This window comes from Phocoena sinus, chromosome X (genome assembly GCF_008692025.1).
Source record: "Phocoena sinus isolate mPhoSin1 chromosome X, mPhoSin1.pri, whole genome shotgun sequence".
Classification (NCBI taxonomy): domain Eukaryota; kingdom Metazoa; phylum Chordata; class Mammalia; order Artiodactyla; family Phocoenidae; genus Phocoena; species Phocoena sinus.
The window spans coordinates 104,852,284-104,875,561 of NC_045784.1; the positions used below are offsets into that span (position 1 = coordinate 104,852,284).

Consider the following 23,278-nt stretch of genomic DNA (forward strand, 5'->3'; position numbering starts at 1 on the left):
GAAGGTGGTCTCTTTAAGAACCGTATAAACATACTGAACAGACCAAACTGGCACAACTCAGGATCACTGGCATGGAGGTAGAACAGGTGCTGGGACCTGTGCTGGGAATGAAGAGAAAGAAGACAGAGGGTGGGGAGTCAAAACTCTGCATAGTATGGCCAGAGAAGGGCTTTCAGAGAAGGTGACTTTGAAACAATGATCGGAATGGTGAGAAAGGTCTAATTCTATGAAGAATCAGGGAAAGTTCATGTAATGCATAGGGAACAACACGTACCAAGGTCCCATCAGAAAGCCACTGAAGAATTTCAAGCAGGGGAGAGACATGATCTGATTTTTGCTTTAAAAAAAAAATCAGTGTCAAATGGATGGATCTTATGGTATTTAAATTATACCTCAATATAACTGTTAATAAAAAAGAGATCAGTGCCTATTTTTCCCACTAACAGCATTTATGTCAACTTGTAATTATTTGTATATTCATACAGATAACTCCCACTGGACTAAAGTGTTGTGAGGTTAGGGACCAAGTTGGATATGGCTCGCCACTGTACCAACAGATAGCACTTAGAAGGTTTCGAAGTATGTTTGTTAATTGGATTAGAGAATAAAACAGTGAGTGAACAATACAAGCAACCTGTAATCGAGTGCTAATTTATATGGTGTAATCTTTAAGTCTAGGCATTACATCCTCCCAGGAGGATGGATCTGCTTCTAGAAAAAGACTTGTGTCTCTCATTAGCAATCTGATAACTTGAGTCACCACAATTACCGTGCATTTCCCCATCAAAGCATCACCCAGATGAACAATTGAGACGGCACTAAAGGCAGAGCCAGCCTTCATCCAAATTGAGACAGATACTCCTCCTTGGCAGCCTTCCACCCCTCATTCTACTGCTTTTATCTTCCATATAGGCAAGCCACCTTTCTCATTTCTCACCCATAATCTACCATCAACTCAATGAAAGTCACCCAACTCATCTTGTCTCTGTTTTCCTCTCTGTACAAAATGTACCCTAACAATAATATTATACGAAGGAAATCGCCACATAATATTTTAAAAATAAGTGCTCTAAAAGTAAGCCTTGAATATATCTATTTCCAAACCTCAATTATCTTACCAGAAGGAAACTGAATTGCGGTACTATATGTATGAATCAAGGGAGACAGGATGATACCAAAGTCATCTGGATCCTTGGAAGACTGAGTTGTCTGGCTATTCTCAAATCAAGGACAATCTCTCTTCGGATGCCAGTTGTGTAATTAGTGTCTGTGTAAAAGATGGCCTTGGAGAATTGATCAAAGGTAGCTTACAAGGCCTTGCATTAGGCACAGAGGTCATGGTTGGTTTTATACTGCTGGGTTCAGATGTGGGCAACAGTCACTGGCTCAAACAGATGTGATGTGACTGAGAAGCAATGCAATTGATGAACTATAGCAGAGCTTACAAATCTAAATGAGCAGTTTCCTTCTCAGAGGAATAACTTCCGGAGATTATATTCATATTTCCAACAAATGTTGCCATTGTTGCACAGAGGCAAATAGTCAAGTGTACAGATACTTAGAACATAGAAAGTGAGGAAGTAGAGTTTCAACTCGCCCTATCTGTGAGCACTAGGATCGCCTCCAACCTTTCTCTGCCTTCTCTCATCTCCTTTAATCTCTCCCTCTGCATACAGTTTACTGGACCAACCAAAGGAAAGGAGACCATCGTGGCAGTGAGCAAAAAACAAAACAAACAAAACACAATTTCAAGCAAACCAAATTGGTGAAATGCAAGGAGCACTAGAATTTGATATCTAATCTAAACACACAAAAATCATTGAGTATCTGATCATCACTTCTAGTTATTAAAATCCCTATGAAATAATAAAACGGGCTCAACAGAAATTCCACTCAGTACAGCAGGGGATTTGGAACCTCGGAGTCACTTAGCAATAATAGTGTAGAGTTTACACATAAACGTATTACATGGAAAGCACGGGAAGGCATGCGACAATGAAGGAGGACAAGAGCCCATAAGCAACCAACAATGTGCAAGAGCCTATGTAATAACTGGCAAAAGGGGGACACAATTGGCCTTATTACTAGCTGGTAGAGAATACAGAGACAAATTTAACATAGATGTTTCTTAGTCATTATTTGACTAATTGAAATGGCCCTTGAAGAATGAAATTTCAGTAGACACCCAGAGCTATAAGTGATGAAGTGAGGGCCCTTACAGAACAAAGGTACCAAGGTTTAAAGGGGAGCGATGTGGCTAGAGCATGAGGTCTCTTGAAGGAAAAGGTGTGGATAGGGCCAAGAGAACAAAAGATAACAGATAATGGAAATCCTTGAAGGTCAAGTCAAGATATTCAGCTGTCAGTATGTCTGTAGAAAGTAGGGAATCATTGCAGTGATTTGAGGAAAGGAGTATTATGCTCTAACAGATATTTTAGGAAGATAAATTTATTATGCAAAAAATAAACTGGAAAGGTAAAGAACTGGAAGTTGGAGCACCACCTAGGAAGCCAGGACGATAAACTAGGCTGGTGGTCCTCAAACCCACTTGTGCTTCAAAGTCACCTGTTGAATTTATTTAAAAAAAAAAAAAAAGACAGGTGCTTGGGCCCCATACCCAGTGACCCAATAGGCTTAAAGTGCCATTAATTGAAAGAAGGAATACAGGAAGAGGAAGAGATTTTAAGGGAATATAACAACTTTGCTTTGGGGCACATTCTTTTTAAGACACACATGGAATAAGGAAGTCAATTTAGTTGGTAGACAGAAAAGGGGGTTCTAGAGTATAAGAGAGGTTCTAATTGGAAACTCATTGGTGTCTCATTCAAAGTGAATTCAAGGGGGCTTCCGGAGCTTCCCCGGTGGCGCAGTGGTTGAGAGTCCGCCTGCCGATGCAGGGGACACGGGTTCGTGCCCCAGTCCGGGAAGATCCCACATGCCGCGGAGCAGCTGGGCCCGTGAGCCATGGACGCGTAGGCTCAGGCCACAACAGTGAGAGGCCCGCGTACCGCAAAAAAAAAAAAAAAAAAAAAAAAAGTGAATTCGAGTTGAAAATTCCGAAAGAAGACAAGAAATTAATTTGTTTTATAGACTCTAAGCCTTAAAATGTAACAAATTCATTGGCTGAGGTATTTTATGTATCATAAATGTTATTTATCATAACCGAGTAACATTTATGTTAAAAAAGTTGATTCTCAGAGCCCAGCTATGTGAGAATCGTGATTATCTACTGCCCCCCCAACATACACACACACTCAAAATTTTACATGGAAAAAGGTGAAGAAAAAGAAAATGAAGAAATTCTAATATCTTTGGTTAGACGGGAGATGCCAGAAAAAGAAACTGATTTTTAACCAACAAATGAACTGCTATGATTCAGTGAAGCAATAGAGCAATTGCTATAAAACAGCAACCTGCTGAAACAAAATGAGCCATCCTTTCCCACGAAAATATCAAAGAAATCTACTGGAATGCATTTTGTCTTCGGTCAAACTATATTATTTTAAAGTATATAATTTTTAATAGTAGATGAAGCTCAGCGAGGAGATACAGAAATTTCCTTTGAAGTCAGACATGTTTAAATGCATGTATTAAATAAAAGGATATGGGTTTTCTGTCCTTTTTTAAGCAGTCACTATTGGAAGAAGTGCTTGCGCCAGGCACTTAAACCCTGAAACAAAAATGAGAACAAACTAAAAAGACTTAAAGAACTTTAAATATTACTTTTGTTCTGAGCCAAGGATATGAGTTAAAAAGTAAAAACTTGTAAACTTATCACATATTTAGATTGGTAGTCAAACTTATACTTTTTCTAAAGACAAGGATTTTGTGATAATAATTAAAAAATCCATCTGTATTCACATGTATTACTGTCTGGTCACTGCACTACTTCTGTTCACCGACCTTCCTCCCTTTGTTTTCCCCTTTATCACCCACATGTTTAACGTTCATTCTGGTTGTGCTAGTGTCTTACAGAGATTTTGGAGAGACTCAGTGTCAGTGTTCTCAACTTGAGGCCCTTCTGTGACCAAGTCATAAAGAGAACACTAGCAAGAGTTGTGAACAAATGCAATGCCTTAAACTAATGAGATAAGAGGTGACCATGGACCAAGGGCCAGCCAATTCCTGCTCCGTAGCTAGAACTTGTATCCCAACTTCAAATTTCTGTAACTGTCTTTCATCTTCTGTTTTCCCCTTTATCATCCAGATGGTTGAAGGTCATTTCTGTTGCATTAGTTCCTGCTCAGAGTTCTTAGACAGACATCTTCCCACCTCAGGGTCTCTATTGTAGCCAACTCAAGCCGTGAATTCTGGCAAGAGGTATGGCCAAGTGGGATGTCTTAAAATAATCACAAAGGTAGAGAAAGTGAACCAGGAGACAGCCAACTTCTCCCCTGAATCAAGACATTTCTCCTAACTTCCATCATCCTACCAGAACACTCCCTGCCACAGTCATTTTATTTCCTTTTCTATACACTCTGCATGGTTTATTTTCTTGTTCTGCTTCAGTGTCTTTACATGGGTTTCAGGGATACATGAGGGGGTGTGACCAGCACAACAACAAACCTAGCAACATATTCTAGAAAAGTGCAGTGTCTTAAATTTAGATATCAGAGAAGGAGGACCAGTACCCTGGCACCTCTTACTTTTCGGCCAGAATCCATCTCACTCCCCTTCCTTTTTTCCTGCCTACCTCTTGTGTGTTTGCTGGTCAGCTTTGTTGTGTTGGTTATTTCAATGAAGCTATGGGTAGACTTAGGCCCCAATTTACAACTTTCCCAATTATGGTTGTACATGATCATAGATTCTAGCAACTTCTTCTAGAAAAAAATAGCAACTTCCTCTAGAAATAAAAAAACAATGGGATAGATATAGGAGGTGGACCAGGAACCAGCAAAATCTCCCTTCTTAACCATCTCCTCTCTCCTAAGCTCCATCTTTCTACCACTGACCTCTCCCCTTTTATTCTCCCCTTATACCATCCATATGTTTGGTGATCATCGCTTTTGTGTCAATGTCTTTTGAGAGGTTTTAAGAGACTCAGCCTCAATTTTACCACTTTGAAGACTGTGGTTCACCAGCCTAAGGAGGAGATCTAACCAGAGGCTATGAATGGATGAAATGCTTTAAAATTATGGGATAATCTGTTAAATCAAAATGTATTATTATAATCTTCCCATTTCTGTGTCTTTGTTTTCTATTTGCTTTGTCAATAATTGAGGAAGGTATGTTAAATCTCCATTTTGATTTTTTAAAATATCTTTTCTAATATCTCTTTCCACATAGTGCAGCATGTGGAATCTTAGTTCCCCGACCAGGGACTGAACCCGAGACCCTGCAGTGGAAGCGCGAAGTCTTAACCACTGGACCACCAGGGAAGTCCCTCCATTTTTATTTTTAAAAATAAATTTAGTACTGGGAATTCCCTGGTGGTGCAGTGGTTAGGACTCCGGGCTTCCACTGCCAAGGGCCCGGGTTCAATCCCTGGTCAGGGAACTAGGATCCCAGAATGCTGCATGGGATGGCCCAAAAAATTTTGTTTTTAATAAATTTAGTACCAAAATAATAATAATAATGGGATAGGAGGAGGAGTAGCCCATACTTCTCTCCTAACTTCCATCTTCCTACCACTTACCCCCTGCTCTTTCATTTACTCCATTTTCCTTTCTGGATGGTGTATCATCACCTGTGTTGTGTTAGTGTCTTTACACAAGTTGGGGGGGGTCTTTGGCCTGCTTTTAGGGTTATAGATGTCATAACGATAAAAATCCATCAAAGGTTATTATGGGATGGTGTAATGCCTTAAAATGGTGGGATAGGAGGAGATAGACTAGAGTCCACCCAAACCTGCCCGTAAGCAGAACGTTTCCCTGAACTGTCATCGTTCTTCTCTCTCTCTCTTTCCTCCTTTCCTCTCCTACCTGTTGGATGTCAGGTCTGCCGCATTAGTGTCTCTGAAGAGGCTGTAGAAAGAATCAAGCTTTAAGTTTTACAATCTTGTAGACTGTCAGTGCCACTTGAACCATGGAATTTAGCAATATTTGATACAAAAAGATAATTCTTTTTGAAGAAAAGGTATCAGAAATAGGACAATCAAGAGTCAACCAACTCCTGCCTTTCAGTCAGACAGTTTTCCTTGCATTCCCTTCTCTGCGATTCACCTCTTTTCTCCTTTTCCCTTCTGTGTCCTTGATAATTGTTGGTTAGCTGTGTCACATTAATGTTTTTGCAGAGGGATTAGGGAGAATCCAGCCTTGATTATCTCAACCTTGAGAACTGTGACTTGCTGCATCTAAATGCTGGGCACCAGGGCAACATTCAAGCCATAGAATCTGATTAGAGATTACAAATAAGCAAAACGTACACAAATAGGCCAGAGGGAGAATTAGGACCAAGAGCCAGCCAACTCTTGCCCTTTAGCAACAAGATCTCTCCTTTCATCTCCATAAAAGCCTATTACAAAACATAGGCAGAACTATAGGCAGACATAAATCACAGCAAGATCCTTTTTGACCCACCTCCTAGAGATATGGAAATAAAAACAAAACTAAACAAATGGCACCTAATGAAACTTCAAAGCTTCTGCACAGCAAAGGAAACCATAAATAAGATGAAAAGACAACCCTCAGAACGGGAGAAAGTATTTGCAAATGAAGCAACTGACAAAGGACTAATCTCCAAAATTTATAAGCAGCTCATGCAGCTCAATATCAAAAAAAAAAAGCAACCCAATCCAAAAATGGGCAGAAGACCTAAATAGACATTTCTCCAAAGAAGATATACAGATTGCCAACAAACACATGAAAGAATGCTCAACATCATAAATCATTAGAGAAATGCAAATCAAAACTACAATGAGATATCATCTCACACCAGCCAGAATGGCCATCATCAAAAAATCTAGAAACAATGCTGGAGAGGGTGTGGAGAAAAGGGAACCCTCTTGCACTGCTGGTGGGAATGTGAATTGGTACAGCCACTATGGAGAACAGTATGGAGGTTCCTTAAAAAACTAAAAATAGAACTACCATATGACCCAGCAATCCCACTACTGGGCATATACCCTGAGAAAACCATAATTCAAAAAGAGTCATGTACCACAATGTTCATTGCAGTTCTATTTACAATAGTCAAGACATGGAAGCAACCTAAGTGTCCATCAACAGATCAATGGATAAAGAAGATGTGGCACATATATACAATGGAATATTACTCAGCCATAAAAAGAAACGAAATTGAGTTATTTGTAGTGAGATGGATGGACCTAGAGTCTGTCATACAGAGTGAAGTGAGTCAGAAAGAGAAAAACAAATACCATATGCTAACACATATATATGGAATCTAAAAAAAAAAAAAAGGTTCTAAAGAACCTAGGGGCAGGACAGGAATAAAGACACAGACATAGAAAATGGACCTAAGGACACGGGGAGGGGGAAGGGTAAGCTGGGATGAAGTGAGAGAGTGGCATGGACATATATACACTACCAAACGTAAAATAGATAGATAGTGGGAAGCAGCCGCAGAGCACGGGGAGATCAGGTCGGTGCTTTGTGACCACCTAGAGGGGTGGGATAGGGAGGGTGGGAGGGAGGGAGATGCAAGAGGGAAGAGATATGGGAACATGTGTATATGTATAACTGACTCACTTTGTTATAAAGAAGAAACTAACACACCATTGTAAAGCAATTATACTCCAATAAAGATGTTAAAATAATAAATAAAAATAAAAAGTACAATTTTATTGGAAAAACTACTTTTCATCAGACTTCTTACTAAAGTAGAAGGGGTTCCTCATCAGCATTATTCCCACTTTACAATTATTGCTGTTACAGTTATTGTAAGCACGGTGAAACCTTTGTCATGAAAATAAATATACGAGAATGAAAGGAAAACAAAAAAAGCCTATTACAGTATCTCCTTTCTTTTTCTACCACACTTCTGCTCTCTCCATTTTGTCCATGGGGCTGTGTTAGGCATTCTGCACATGTGGACGGGTAAATCTTCAGGGCAGTTAGTAGGAGCTGGTGTCACGCAGGTCTTGCTAGACAGAAGAGCCATTTGAGGTGACCTTCCCCTGGCTTGATTTGCGCTGCCGTGGACGCATTTAATCTCACGAGGACAGCCAGGCTGGTTCCAGTCTGAGGGGTGCCAGAACTTAATCCCAGACACAGCTGTCATAAAACACGGGTTGACTGAGAAACTCCTAGGTCCTCAGTGGTATGGTATGCTACTGGAGAGAAAGACAGCCAAATGGGAATACATGGGGCCTGTGTGGCAGAGTGAAGCCTCCTGGAAGTAAGCACAGGTGACTGGTGAGGTAAATTTGAGTTGGACCCCTCTAGTGTCTCTTGTAAGAAAAAGGTAGTGAGGTAAAATGTTTCTGGAAGGGAGTGGTATGGTGAGTAACCAGACTGAAGTGCTGGCTCTTATGCCTTAAGGCAGACGTGAGATTTCTGGGATCCTTTCTCTCGCCCTCCTTTTTGTTAATCCTGTGTTACCATTTTAACATGCTAAGGTATGAGGTAAACAGGGGTGCGATGCTTATCAAAGTATAAAAGACACAAGAAATACTACTTCCTAGTGCGGACTGTGGCCATTGACCCTGGGAACCAACATGGTGGCAGAAGCATTCTCAACCCCTTTCTTTCAAGGAAGGGGGCTCCACCTCGCAGGCCAGGCTTTTAGGGCACAGTAGAGCCCCAGAGAGCCCACTCTTCACCCCTGCCAGCAGACAGATGGGTAGCTGCTCAATGCTCTAGTGTAATACTTGTTAACTGGCAAGTATGGTTTGGCACAGTAAACGACTTAAAGCCATTTGTTAAAGTTTTGCCCTCAGCTCTTTATTTGTATATTTGTTTGGGGGGTGAGAGTTGGGAGTTGGATAACAGTTAGGCTTAAGCCCCATCTGGAGCCTCTGCTAGGCTTTACGCACAAGCAAGCCTCTCTGCTGACTGCAGTGCAGAGGGGAGTGAATGGGAGAAAACACTGAGTCTTAGTTTCTTTCAGGAAGGAGGCCTTTAGGAGAAAACTCATCCTAACAAGTTAATGTTAATTTTAAAAAGTACTTTGGGGTCACTGGGAAGGAGGAATGGTTCTCAGTGATGCAAACTATTTGTCCCTTTGTCCAGTCTCCATTGGCTCATATCCCACTTACGAAAGGAAGAGGAATGGGGCTGAGAGTAATAACTGAAAAAGCTGCTTCACTAAAATATTTTCGACGACTGCCTTGTTGACCATGTTAAAGAAATGCAGAATTAAAAGAAGCAGTTGTAGGGATGGTGACTAGAGAGAGAGGTGTACAGGATATTGGTTACATTCATGTGTTCAGGTTGTGAAAATTCATCAGGCTATATTTAAAGATGTGTGCACTGGGACTTCCCTGGTGGTGCAGTGGTTAAGAATCCACCTGTCAATGCTGGGGACACGGGTTCGAGCCCTGGTCCGGGAAGATCCTACATGCCGCAGAGCAACTAAGCCCATGCGCCACAGCTACTGAGCCTGTGCTCTAGAGCCCGCAAGCCACAACTACTGAGCCTGCGCACATAGAGCATGTGCTCTGCAACAAGAGAAGTCACTGCAATGAGAAGCCTGTGCACCACAACGAAGAGTAGCCCTCGCTCGCTGCAACTAGAGAAAGCCCACGCGCAGCAACGAAGACCCAACGCAGCCAAAAAGAAAAAAAAGAAAGAAAAACCTTATCATTCTAAAAAAAGAAAAAAAAATAAAGATGTATACCCTTTTCTATATGATTATTATACTTCAATGAAAACTTAGAATGTAAAAAAAGAAAACTTCAGAGAAATAGTAGGGATTTGAGTAATATAGTGTATGCATTTATCAACTCATCGAGTGGTACATTTAAGATTTGTGCATTTTACTGGACGTAACTTTACCGAAAGATAGAAGGAAAGGAAGGAAGGAAGGATGGATGGAAACTGCAAACACTGAACTCTAGTTAATGGCCTGCGTGCTGAAGTCTTTTGGTATGAAGTATACTAATATCTGCAACTTACTTTGAAAGGTATCTAAAAAATGAAATGGATTGATGAATGGATAGAAAAAATATTGATTGTAAAATGTGAAGTGACTGTACAATTCTTTCAACTTTTCTGTATATTTGAAAATTTTTACATGTAAATGTTGGGGAGGAGAATCTAAAGGAAAGAGGAAGAATTCTTCCCATTTCTTTATGAATATAAATTGGCTCAAGCCCACTGAAGACCCAAGTGCATCAGCAGCAATTGGCAAGAGACAAAAGAAGAAAATGGTGGATGCTATGAAGTAGATGTCAAGACACATTCAGGGACACACGTGAGACATACCCCGGGGTTTGCACCATCATATACAACCAAGCTGTCAGTTTCGCTTTTTGGCATTTCTGTAAATTACAAATGTTGAAAGTACTCATTATTAGAGTCTGAAGCAATCTGCCGCATTCGGCATGTTAAGCTGAAGAAGAGTTTTTGATACCTCTAGCTAGGGTCAACGTTTTCAACACTTTCCAGTTATATGAATCATTGTATTTGTACTCAATGAAGAAAAACTAAAAATACAGGTAAATGAAAGAAAAAAAAACATTTGAAGTTGACACCTATGTTTGTCGTTGCAGCAGCTACACTAAAGACACAGGCACTAAAATGGAAGGATGTGTATTTTCTCCACCATGCCTGTAGTTTCAGAGCCAGAGTGTCCTAAGAATTAGTCCATATCAGGGTTGTTTGTTTGTTGTGGTTTTGGTTTTTATTGAGATATAACTGACATATAACAATCTGTCCAGGTTTTCCTTGATTGCTAAAGAAGAATGCTGGAGAAGGAACTTTCATTTCCTCCTTAGCGCTCTAACCAACAGATACAGTGAGTACGAATGCGTGACCTCCCACAATCATTATTCTCTTTCAATCTCTTTCTAGGGTTTTACCGATATTTTGCTAGAAAGAGTCATGCATGGGGGAGCCAACATTACAGGATTCCAGATTGTCAACAACGAAAACCCTATGGTTCAGCAGTTCATACAGCGCTGGGTGAGGCTGGATGAAAGGGAATTCCCTGAAGCCAAGAATGCACCTCTAAAGGTAATGTTCCACGACATGTAGAAACCTTAGGCCAGCTTTTCAGAGCATCTCAGTATGGCCTTTATATATTTACGGCCATCCAGTGATCAAGTGGTCGTCCCTCAGAAGTGTTTCAAGGATGCTAAAACACAACTGCAGATACTACTACTGAACTTGAAGACTAAATTCCCAAATAAAGAAGCTATTGAGAAGGAGGTCTTTTAAAACCCAGCGTTTGGGAAGGTGAACTTAATTTTTTAATGAATTTCATTTTTAATATGCTCATAATTTACAATATTACGAGAACCTGAATCAGGCAAAGAGTGGGGGCAGTGGGAATAGGTAAGGAAAATTGATAGTCTGAAACAGAAAATTAGATTTTACATTATTTATGTGATTACTTTGTGTTAATATGTTTCATGAATCTCAGTACACCCAAGTGAATTAGGCTCTAATACAGAGTGCATGTTGCCTATACAAATATTGAATGGAAATATTTTCCTGCCTGCAAAAGTATCTTTAAATAATTAGATTACCTAAGTTGCTCATTTTCATGAAATCAAGATAAGAACACTGAAAGCAGAAAGTCATGCTTAAAGTACACATTTTTCATGTGTTCCCCTATGGCTAGAAATCCTATTATTTAAAAATCAGGAACTAAAACAGATAAATGGGGGGAAAGTTATTCATGTTACACAAAGGATCCTTCCAATGTATTTTTTTTAAGTAACCCATTCCCTCAGTGCATTGATCCAAGTATGAAACAGACTTTAAATTCTTTCTTCCTGATATGTACGTGAAAGTATGTATGTACCATGGCTGTGGGATCCTTGTGATCAAGATGAGGGATCAAAGCAGAGTCAAGGCTCAAGGCCCCTCCCTAAAAAAGGAAAGGGGAGGGGACATTTCCTTTCTCATGGTTTCAAGATACCCATCCTCATATCCTTCCTCCCTGGCAAGAATAGAAGAAGGAGGAACAATGGGACATAGAAAAGAGACACATTCTGAATCACCTACGCAGGTCCACCCTGAATGGGTCACATCAACACAATACAAGTGGGACCTTACTTTATGCAATTGGTATGTTCTAGAAAAGTCATAAGTTAAACATCTTTTTGTATTAATTTAAGCCACTCACTAGCTAAGTGATCCTCTGTAGTTGTAGTGATTACATTACACATGCCAGATTTTTCCAGGTGTCCTCATATGTTTCAGTAAATATGGTCACAATTCCTATGAGGAATCCTTTGTAGTCAAATCATTTTTTTAAGATGATTTTATTTTTTATTGAGATATGATTGACATTGTATTACTCTTAAGTATACCACATACTGATTTGATGTATGTATGTATTGCAAAATGATCACCACAATAAGTTCAGTTAACATCTATCACCACCAAAGTTTTATCTATCACTACAAAGTTTTTCTTATGATGAGAACTTTTAAGATCTACTCTGTTCGCAACTTTCAAAAACTACAGTGCAGGATTGTTAACTATAATCACGATGTTATACATTACATTCCCAGAACTTATAACTGGAAGATTATACCTTTTGACCACTCTCATTCATTTTCCCTATTCCCCAGCCTTGACCTCTGACAGCCACCATTCTGTTCTCTGTTTCTATGTTTTTTTTTTTTTTTTGGATTCCACGTATAAGTGAGATCATACAGTATTTGTCTTTCTCTGTCTGACTTACCTCACTTAGCATAATGCCCTCAAGGTCCATCTGTGTGTCACAAATGGCAGGATTTCTTTTTATGGCTGAATAATATTCCATTGTATGTGTGTCTGTGTGTGCATATATATTTTTATTGAAATATAATTGACATGACTTTATATACGTATATATGTATGGCTGTATATCACTTTCTTTATCCATTCATCATTTGATGATTTGATGAACACGGGTTTGTTCCATGTGTTCACTATTGTAAATAATGCTGCAATGAACATGGGGGTGCAGATATCTCTTTGAGACAGTGATTTTATTTCCTTCAGATAGATACCCAGGAGTGGAATTGCTGGATCATATGGTAGTTCTATTCTTAATTTTTTCAGGAACCTCCCTATTGTTTTCCACAGTGACTGTGCCAATTTACATTCCTATCAACAGTGAACGAGGGTTCCCTTTTCTCCACATCTTCATCAATGCTTGTTGTTTCTTGTCTTTTTGATAATAGCTTTTTTTTTTTTTTTTCCGTTACGTGGGCCTCTCACTGTTGTTGCCTCTCCCGTTGCGGAGCACAGGCTCCGGATGCGCAGGCTCAGCGGCCATGGCCCACGGGCCCAGCCGCTCCATGGCATGTGTGATCCTCCCAGACCGGGGCATGAACCCGTGTCCCCTGCATTGGCAGGCGGACTCTCAACCACTGCGCCACCAGGGAAGCCCCAGATAATAGCCATTTTGACAGGTGTGAGGTACTATCTCATTGTGGGTTTTTTTTGTTTGTTTTTTTTAAATTTATTCATCTTATTTATTTATTTTTGGCTGCGTTGGGTCTTCGTTGCTGCGCACGGGCTTTCTCTAGTTGCGGCGAGCGGGGGCTACTCTTCATTGCAGTGCACAGGCTTCTCATTGCAGTGGCTTCTCTTGTTGCAGGGCAAGGGCTCTAGGCGTGCGGGCTTCAGTAGTTGTGGCTCCCAGGCTCAGTAGTTGTGGCTCGCGGGCTCTAGAGCACGGGCTCAGTGGTTGTGGCGCACGGGCTTAGTTGTTCCACGGCATGTGGGATCTTCCCGGACCAGGGCTCGAACCCGTGTCCCCTGCGTTGGCAGGTGGATTCTTAACCACTGTGCCACCTGGGAAGTCCCTCACTTGGGTTTTGATTTGCATTTCTTTGATGATTCAAATCTTTTTTTCTTTATGGACTAAATCTGCCCACTACACTTAGGTGAGCTTATATTAATTTATATTTTCATACAACTGCCTATCTGCTGTTTTGCCATCCTTAGATTTAGCAGGCAATAGGTAGAGGAAAAAAACTCATTTATTCAATATTTTATGGGTTACCTACACAATGTCAGGCACTGTGCTAGGCACAAAAAAATGGACAAGAGTAAAAGTATGAAAAGGGTGCTACACAGTCATTTATGCCTGTTCAGAAGTTGTAGAGGTGTACAAAAGAGAAGGAAGACGATCTCAGCTCTGGATCATTCATTGGTAACTCATGATATGTGTAATGTAAAGTTCTTAGAACTTACTGAGAAGAATTGTTCAGGCTTATAAGCAAAACCCTTCAAACAGCTTAAGAAAACGAAATACTTAAATAGGTGGTTACAACTTTCGGATTACTTCGACTTGTACTAGTCATTATGGAACCTGTCTCTATATCAAACAGACAAAAAGCCCATGTTAAAAAATTATGTACAATATTTTTGATTAGGAAATAAAATTGTCTAGAGATTAAAATCCTGATGCTTAATTTATTCTATATTTTATGAACATTTCCTTTGGGGTCTTTTTTTTTTTTAGATGGTCACACATTGGTCCGTAGAAGCTGAAAAAGTAGAAAATTAAATAGCTATTTTGGCATGGCTTGGAAAGGACTACATTAAGATTGCTGACAGTTTATGCAGTCAGCTGGAAAAAAAAATCACCACCATGTTGGCTTTATGTAGTGCTAGCACGGGCAGACACAGATATTTTTTTTTTTCATGAAAGAACATATGCCCCCTGTTACAGTCATACTTGATGACTTGGCCCTGAAAGAAAAGTAACATGAGAAAAGTCAGAAAAGTAAATTGATAGTTGTAAAGATGACAATGCATTCACTCACAGTTGTATTGGGACATACTATATAGGCAGAAAATTCCCCCCAGGGCGTTTTGCTTCATTTTTTTTTTTTTTTTAGAAATCAACAGAATTCTGTATTCTACCAGTATTTGTCACCCCTGCAAAACAGGGGCCAGCTAATTTTAATCACACTTTGTTGATTCATTAATGAAAAGGCATCCACCATGTCAAATTGCAGAAAATCAAATCCCTTGTATTAAATGACAGGCCTCATCCTTAGTACAGTGTATCAGTACAGTATATCCAAGAAATAGAAAGTAAGTGTTCTTGCCTGAAAAAGGTAGCATCACGAAGTATTGCCTATGAATTGTCAATGTTATCAGATTTAAAACTCAATAACAACTGTAATTTTCTACAGTCAAAAACCAGCTTTGGATTTTGCTCTCCCAAGGAAACAAAAACTGATTTATTGCTGGCCAGAGGTCCTAGTTCACCAGAAACGTGGTCCAGACAGAAATGATTAATGTTTCCCTCCAAATTAATTTCAAGCTGTCTAACTTAGTTATTTCCAGTTTCCCCTAAGTAAACACCAGATCTGAATTTTCTATTACAAACAGCGATAACTCAGTCTTGCTTTAGGATGTGCCGTTTCCTCTCCAATCTACATATGCCACCCTTTCACTTCCCACATATTTTGCTCTCTATAAAGGAGCTGGCCTTTTAGCAGTCACTCACTCAATACGAAACACAGTATTGAGAGTAAGAGAGAGATTCCCTTGAGCCATTTGATCTTAATAATCTTAACATGTGCACACGAGGTAAGATGCATCATTCTAGAATGGATCAAAGTCGGGCGTGCCCAGAGAGATCTCTTGATTCAAGTAATTAAGAGGGTGACTTCATAGAACAAGAGTTGGAGATGAATGAAAATTATAAGAAACGAGGCAAGTTTTGGGGGCATCGTTTGTCATGATATCCTGTTTTCCATACATCCATTTCAGTACACATCTGCATTGACGCACGATGCGATACTGGTCATAGCAGAAGCTTTCCGCTATCTGAGGAGGCAGCGAGTGGATGTGTCCCGGAGAGGCAGTGCTGGAGACTGCTTAGCAAACCCTGCTGTGCCCTGGAGTCAAGGAATTGATATCGAGAGAGCTCTGAAAATGGTAATGACCACAGTGGGTTATTCGGTTGGGGGCACCTTATAAAGACACAAAAAGAGTAAGACCTCAATCTTGAGAAAAGATAACCTAAAGGGAATAGGATCAGAGTCTGTAGAGTGTTCAAAGTGTACAGAAAGATAAGCATCGATATTTATTCACCAAAATCTAGAAATCTAAAACTAGAAGATTCTTCCTTGAAGCTTGAGAAATGGTAAATTTAGGGCAAATGAATATTTAGCTCTGTACTAAAGTGGGGATAGTAAATCAAACTCAGTACCCTTGAAAGTTATGGATTGAACATGTAAATGGCTTCCAAAAATTCAGACTTTCCAGAAAATTGTGTTGCTTAGGGGGACTGGGATCTTCTCTAGGAAACTCCTAACTTCAGGGTAGACATTACCAGCATCCTCTGGCTCATCAGACAAATTATTAGCCTGGATGGACTGTGGAACTGAGCCAGTGTGACAGTATTTCTATTTGTCAAAAAGAACCTTTATACTATTCTACATGGTGAAATGCAGCAACACAGTCCATTCTAGGCCTACTTAAGAGTTATTTCCCCGATGCCCTAGAGAAAAAGCCTGAAGGAAAGTACAAGGAATCAATGGGCAGAGAGTCAAATAGGTCACTTGTTTTTAGTATTTACTGGGTGGGAGAGCATTTAAGGCTTTGAGCAGTATCCTTTGAACAGATTCCATTATTTACACTAGGAGTAGCATGGCCTATTCAGTGTAGCTTTCCAAGCAAGAGCTCTTTCCTGAATATTTTGCTTTAAGCTACACACGCCTGCGTGCATTAAAATAAGCCTTGGAGAGTACAAGACTCTCTTATTTCTACTTCTTTAATTATCCTGATGTTCAGAACATCCAAATCAACAAAGAGATAGGCAATGATAAGATAATTCTGTGCGCAACCCAGCAACCAGGAATCTGTAATGGCCTCATAATGTACATCATTTTGTGTAGCTGGCTCTCTTACTGCTGCCTTAAATTTGCCAAGTTGGAAGCATTCAGTAGAAAGGGGTTAGTAGCCACTGTGTCTCTCTCCAAGAAAGAGATATGACTCATTCTCCCATCATGCAGATTTTTATGTCATTATGTCAGTTCCCTAACAAATGCCCTAAGTGTAGTTTTATGGAGGTAGCACTGCACAATTTTTGAAGAACAGTTAATTAGATTCAACCTTCATAGCTGTTACAAGATTTGTATTGTCAGGTGAAACATAATGATGAGTGAAATATAAAACTCCCTCAGAGTGAACCAAAAGGAGTTTTCATCAAAACCTCAAGGGGCAAGTACCAGCGTCTTCGATTGACTTCCCATTCATGACACAAATGACTCTCTTCCCCAAATAAAAACTGGCTGCCAGAGTGAAGGACAAGAAATGAATTTGGCAAGAAAAACATTAGATTGATCATATTATTGCACAAAGTTTCCACATGTCTAACTCGCTGATATAGCTCAAGCTGTAAGCCAGGTAAGTAACCTTCCTCCCCAGGCCCTCATGATCAAACACTCAACAGAAAGGATGCTTTCCCTCTTTCCATAGGCCAGCCTCTTTCTAAGGCTTCAGAGAGGCTGGAAAGTATCAGCCTCTGCCAAAAGTACATGTTGCCTTGTGACAAATGATCAGTGCAACTCCACTTTTCAGAGGACTGCAAGAGAGGGTGGTGAAGTACTAAAGGTTTTTACCATATTAAAAGAAATCCCATTTTATTTAAGTTAACTAAAAGTGAGGATACATGATGTAAAAGCATCCCTCATTGTGACAAGCACATAATTGCTGCTCAGTCAATCATTCTCTTCCTTCAAAGAAATCTGGCAAACAAAATCATTACCTGAAAGCGTCTCCTAAGGGGCCTGTTTTAATGAATAAATAATCACACCATTCATTAAACAAACATTTGTTGAGCACCAAGGACTATGTATCAGGCTCCAAGTTAAAATGCAAACATGAAATAAGATGAGGGGAGCTCAAATTTAAATTGCTAATATGTAAACAAATGCTTTTAAAAACCTTAAAGCTACTTGCAGATTGGGTAATCATCATCCTTACTCTATCGATGGTGCAAAGATTAGCCTCAACCTGGTCTACTGAAATATGTCACAATTCTAAGTCATCGAAACTTGTCAACTTGTTCAGTAAACATTTATTGAACACCTGCTCTACCCCAGGCTCTGGATTAGTTGCTGAGAACACAGAAAAAAAATGTCTTTCATCTTGAGGTGCTCCCAATCTAGCAGGGGAGCTAGAAATACATAGATGATTAAAATGTTATGGTGAAGCTCCACACGGAATGCTATGGGAACCCAGAGGAGAAGCACCTAATATAGACTGAGGTGCGGGGTGGAGAGGATTAAAGAAGGGATCCCAGATGGGATGGTGGGAAACTGTCACTGACATTCACATCCTTAAAAATAGACTTGTCTCTGAATGGTAGTCCAATTCAACTTCTGCTCACCAAAAGTTCTAATCAGCTTAGGCTACTGTCCAGTTTGCAGATCATGCTCAGATAGGCTGAATCTTCAGAAATATACAATTCTTAATGAGACTGAAGACTTTGCTATTTTCACTAACAAAGGATTTCCTTAATAATTTCCTCTGCCAGTGTCTCTACCCTGCCTATCTCCTCTCCTAGAATTCAGTACCCAAAATAGAATGTAAAGAACCCTTCATGCACCACAGTATGCGTCAGACCCATCCTACTGGATAAGCAATTTCTATCTCAACAAAGGACCTTTTCTTTAGCCAGAAGCATGACGTCACCTTCTCTGCAAGCCTAAGCTGACAGTAGTGCTTAGGTTCGTTCATTTAGTAGGACACTCATCTTGTCTTCAGGGAGTCACATTGGAGCATTTCTCCTTCAACAGATATTCCATGGTCTCCTACTGGTGGCGAACAAGCCCCGTTCCCTTTAAAAAGATGCTCCCTACTATTTGCCATCAATTTTCTCTTCTGCAGCACAAGCCCATTACCGCTTCTCACTTGCTTAACAAACAGCTTGTCACTTTTCTATGAGAGATGAAAAAGTATTCCATTCTCTCATCTTGGGAGAATGACAGATTCTTTTCCTTTGAAGCAAATTCCTTGACCCATACTCACCAGATAAGTAATTCAAGTGGGTAACAATAATGACATGTTTATAGAGGGTCTTTCACCCAGTGTCCCTGAACTGTAAAACAGGTAAGGAAATCTCTCCACCCAGTAGAGATGGCCTCATATTAATTCATAATACGGGGCCCAGACCCAGGAAAAATTATGGCATACATGCATCTGCATTTGGCCTCCCAACTAGGTGTCTGGGCTATCCTAGTACCTCTATCTGTTTTATATAGTATTCAATACTCCTGATTCCCTAGACTTAACAAATTTCATCAGTCTATTGGATTATCCCTCCATGGCCTAGCTCTCCACTACCTGTCTGGAACTGGGCATAGGTTAAATAAGAGGAAAAACTCATCCCTGTTACTATGGTAGCTGATAAATGTGTAAACCCCTCAAGAAACAGAACTAAATTCATTTTGATTAATAATTATTATTATTAATAGAGCTAGCATGTATTGCAATGCTCACTACATGCCAGACACTGATCTAAACACTACATATGTATAACTCATTTAATCCTCCTAACAACTCCATGGGACAGGTACTACTAGGATTTCCCACTTTACAGATTAGGACACTGAGGTACAAAAGCATTAAGGAACATCCCCAAGGTCATACAGTTAGTAAGTGATGAAGTTACAGTATGAATCCAGGAGCTCCAGAGCCCACGTTACTGAAGCTGGTTTATGTTTGGATGTTGGGACCAGTGGAACTCACAGTTCAGAAGAACGCATTATCCTAGTTAAGAATACTCTTCAGGCAACTCCCTTCAGAAAAGACGAATGGTAGAAATTTCAGGTTCCTTGGAATCTAGAAAAATGGTATAGGTGATCTTATTTGCAAAGCAGAAATAGAGACACAGATGTAGAGAACAAATGTATGGATACCAAGGGGGGAGGGAGTGAGGTGGGAGGAATTGGGAGACTGGGATTGACACATATGCATTATTGATACTATGTATAAAATAGACAACTGATGGGAACACACTGTATAGCACAGGGAACTCTACTTAATGCACTGTGGTGACCTAAATGGGAGGGAAGTCCAAAAGGGAGGGGATATCTGTATGTGCATGGCTGATTCATTTTGTTGTGCAGTGGAGGCTAACACAACATTCTAAAGCAACCATACTGCAATAAAGTTAATTTTAAAAAATCAGTTTAAAAAAAAGGGATTGAAATACACAAAATACATTTAAATCTATGAGTTGATAATACTACTAAAAACATGGGTTACCTTTAGACAATTCTATGAAAGATTTTTATTCTGAAAACCAGTAAATAAAGAGAAAGTTAAGTATTAAAAAAAAAAAAAGAAATTTCAGGTCCTTGAAAAAGTAGTGGTAGGGCCCTCACTGTATCGTATAAGAAACTGCCTGTCACACCCACTCAAAGCTTCATTAACTGAAAGGCATACTTAGAAAGTACTGCCGAGGAAATGAAGATCTGTATAGACTGATCTGGTGGCTATAGCTCAATGGCTCAAGATAAACATTCTCCAAGATTCCAAGATCTGTCAGCGGACCTCATCGCAAAAACCAAAAAGGCAATAATGTGGTGCTATTTTTAAATTTTACATTTTTCCCTTTCTACCAGGTGCAAGTACAAGGAATGACTGGAAACATCCAATTTGACACTTACGGACGTAGGACAAATTATACCATCGATGTGTATGAAATGAAAGTCACTGGCTCTCGGAAGGTAAGTAACCCAAACAGGTATCCAAATAAAAAATCTCTCAGAAAGTGACAGCCCTCAGATGCAAGGAAATAGGTGTTAGGAAACACACCCAAAGCAAATTCCCACACATCATGTTTGCCTTTCCGTTTGGTGAATAGTGTAGATACGAGGCAGAGCTGTTTTGTAATCAGTGTTCCATCTACACATTTTAAAAGTTATTTCCCTCTGAGGCTGGTCCTTTAAAAGTGGTAGACTCAAGATTAATTAACAGCTTCCTACAATACAGGGAAGGAATTACAAATTTTATAGCATGTTATTTAAACAGAAGCTGCCAAGATACACATGATTTTAGCAAAAGAACTGGAAAGTAGGTAATCTCTCCATTTTGCCAACTCACCCACCAAAACGACTCTGGACAAAGTACCTTTCCCTAGAGCTAAATTTCATAATAACCACTTTGCGTCTATCATACTGATAGTGAGTTAGTCAGGAAGTGGGAATTTAGTAGTTACTTAATAAAACATTAGAACGTAAAATATCTTGTACCATTTCTACAGGATACTCAACTGACTGCCCACCCAGCTTTCCTACGGTTTTAAGGAAAGAATTTTTCTGCTATCTGAGTTTAAAGAATCAAAAAGGCTGATCATTCTACAGTGGGCTAACTTATTCTTACCAAATATCAGTAAAAGCAAGGTGGGGATGGGAACCCCCAGGGTGAAGGAACAGCACATCTGTTGCTCAAGCAACTACAAAAAGGTTTCATTCTACTACAGCACTTGAATTTCGTGCAGCACTTTTTGAGTGAAAAATAGGCAACCAGGTCAAATGTCTGCTCTTTCTAGGCTGGCTACTGGAATGAGTATGAAAGGTTTGTGCCTTTCTCAGATCAGCAAATCAGCAATGACAGTGCATCTGCAGAGAACCGGACCATAGTAGTAACCACCATTCTGGTAAGTATGGATGGAAGGTAGGTGGGCTTTCTGTACAGCAAGACTTCTGTCTTCTGAAAAGCATTATTCAGCCAGTAGGAAAGACCTCAAGTTCAAACAGTGGAAACTTCCAACAGGTCAGCTTAGGAATCTTTCGAAATGTCTTGCCATGATGAGGAACAGAATGTCATTTAAATAAAGAAAAAGAATAGGAATTCGCAACAGTTTTAGATCTTGTTATCCTCCTTGTTACCCTCATGGACTGATGCTTCATCTGGACTTGAAATGTAATTCTTCATTGTGGGGGAGATAGCGTTATATGGAGGAAAGAGTAGGTCAGGGTTCTAATATTAGGTCTACCACTAACCTGAGTTTAACGGTGCAAATCACAACTTCTCTGAGCCTCAGGGTGTGTTATTTTTTAACTTATGGAATGGTCGTCATAATAATCTCCTAACCATGTCATAAGACGTTTCAAGGCAATATTCACCATGCAAAGCTTTTCTGAAAAACCAAAAGCACTACTGGGATGTGAAATAGTATTTCCACTTATTTTCAAATGCTTTTCTAAAACCTGGTATGTTTCATTACTGACCGAAGTACAAACCCGGGTTAAAAATGAATATGCCTGAAAATGAGTAGGTCTGAAATTGTGATTAATTAAATGGAGATTCAGCTGAAGTTTCTCTTTCATTTAAACATGCCTATCAAACACTCACTTTGTCCTAGGTACTGTACTAGGCCCTGAGGATATAAAAATGAATAAGCCACAGACTCTGACCTCACAAAGATCACAGTGCTTCCCTAGGGCTTGCCAGGGCTGGCTATGGTTCTTACATAGTAAATCCCAAGAAATCAAAGGCAGTTAACCTTCGTGTAACTAAAAGAAATACCTCTGCCCAACTTGACTAAATCAAAGACTTTACAGGTGGAAACTGGTTCTTTCAAACTCTCAAAAAGAACTTAAATTCTTCTCTATTTCCTTAAATCATCAATTAAGGACTCCAAGGAATATGTGCCCCCATGAACAGTCGATTGAGGCTCTTCTACTTATTAAGCAATCATTTTTAAAGGCTCTCTTAACACACCAAACCTCAATAGCCACAGGGGAACAAAACTTCATTATTACATTTATTATCTCTTAGAAAAATGTATGGGAGTAATCCTTTGATCTTGCTTCTGGTCTCAAAGGAATCACCATACGTAATGTATAAGAAGAATCACGAGCAACTGGAAGGAAATGAGCGATATGAAGGCTATTGTGTAGACTTAGCCTATGAAATAGCCAAACATGTAAGGATCAAATACAAATTGTCCATTGTCGGTGATGGGAAATACGGTGCAAGGGATCCGGAGACTAAAATATGGAACGGCATGGTTGGGGAACTTGTCTATGGGGTAAGTTTTTTTCGACTCTGTTTTCATTTATTTCTATGCCTTCCAACAAATAAAGATAGAGGAATTTAACTTTCAAGTGCAGTATTTATCCAATTGTATAGTTTTCATATGATCTGTATGAAAAACGTTTTATTCTACAGTTGAATTCTGTAAAGGTAGCTTGTCAATAGCATCCTTTGGGCAACAGGATTATTTTACTAAAAGGAAAGTA

The 23,278-nt window shown here is 39.7% G+C and overlaps 1 protein-coding gene across 1 annotated transcript in view; it reads left to right on the plus strand.

Moving 5' to 3' along the window:
• GRIA3 (glutamate ionotropic receptor AMPA type subunit 3) overlaps positions 1-23,278 on the plus strand; it is a 289,783-nt gene that overhangs the window by 182,631 nt on the left and 83,874 nt on the right. Inside the window, exons 6-10 of the mRNA XM_032620571.1 lie at positions 10,911-11,072; positions 15,789-15,956; positions 20,654-20,758; positions 21,583-21,690; positions 22,861-23,067. Coding sequence (XP_032476462.1) covers positions 10,911-11,072; positions 15,789-15,956; positions 20,654-20,758; positions 21,583-21,690; positions 22,861-23,067 — 750 coding nt within the window. The remainder of the gene's footprint in view (positions 1-10,910; positions 11,073-15,788; positions 15,957-20,653; positions 20,759-21,582; positions 21,691-22,860; positions 23,068-23,278) is intronic.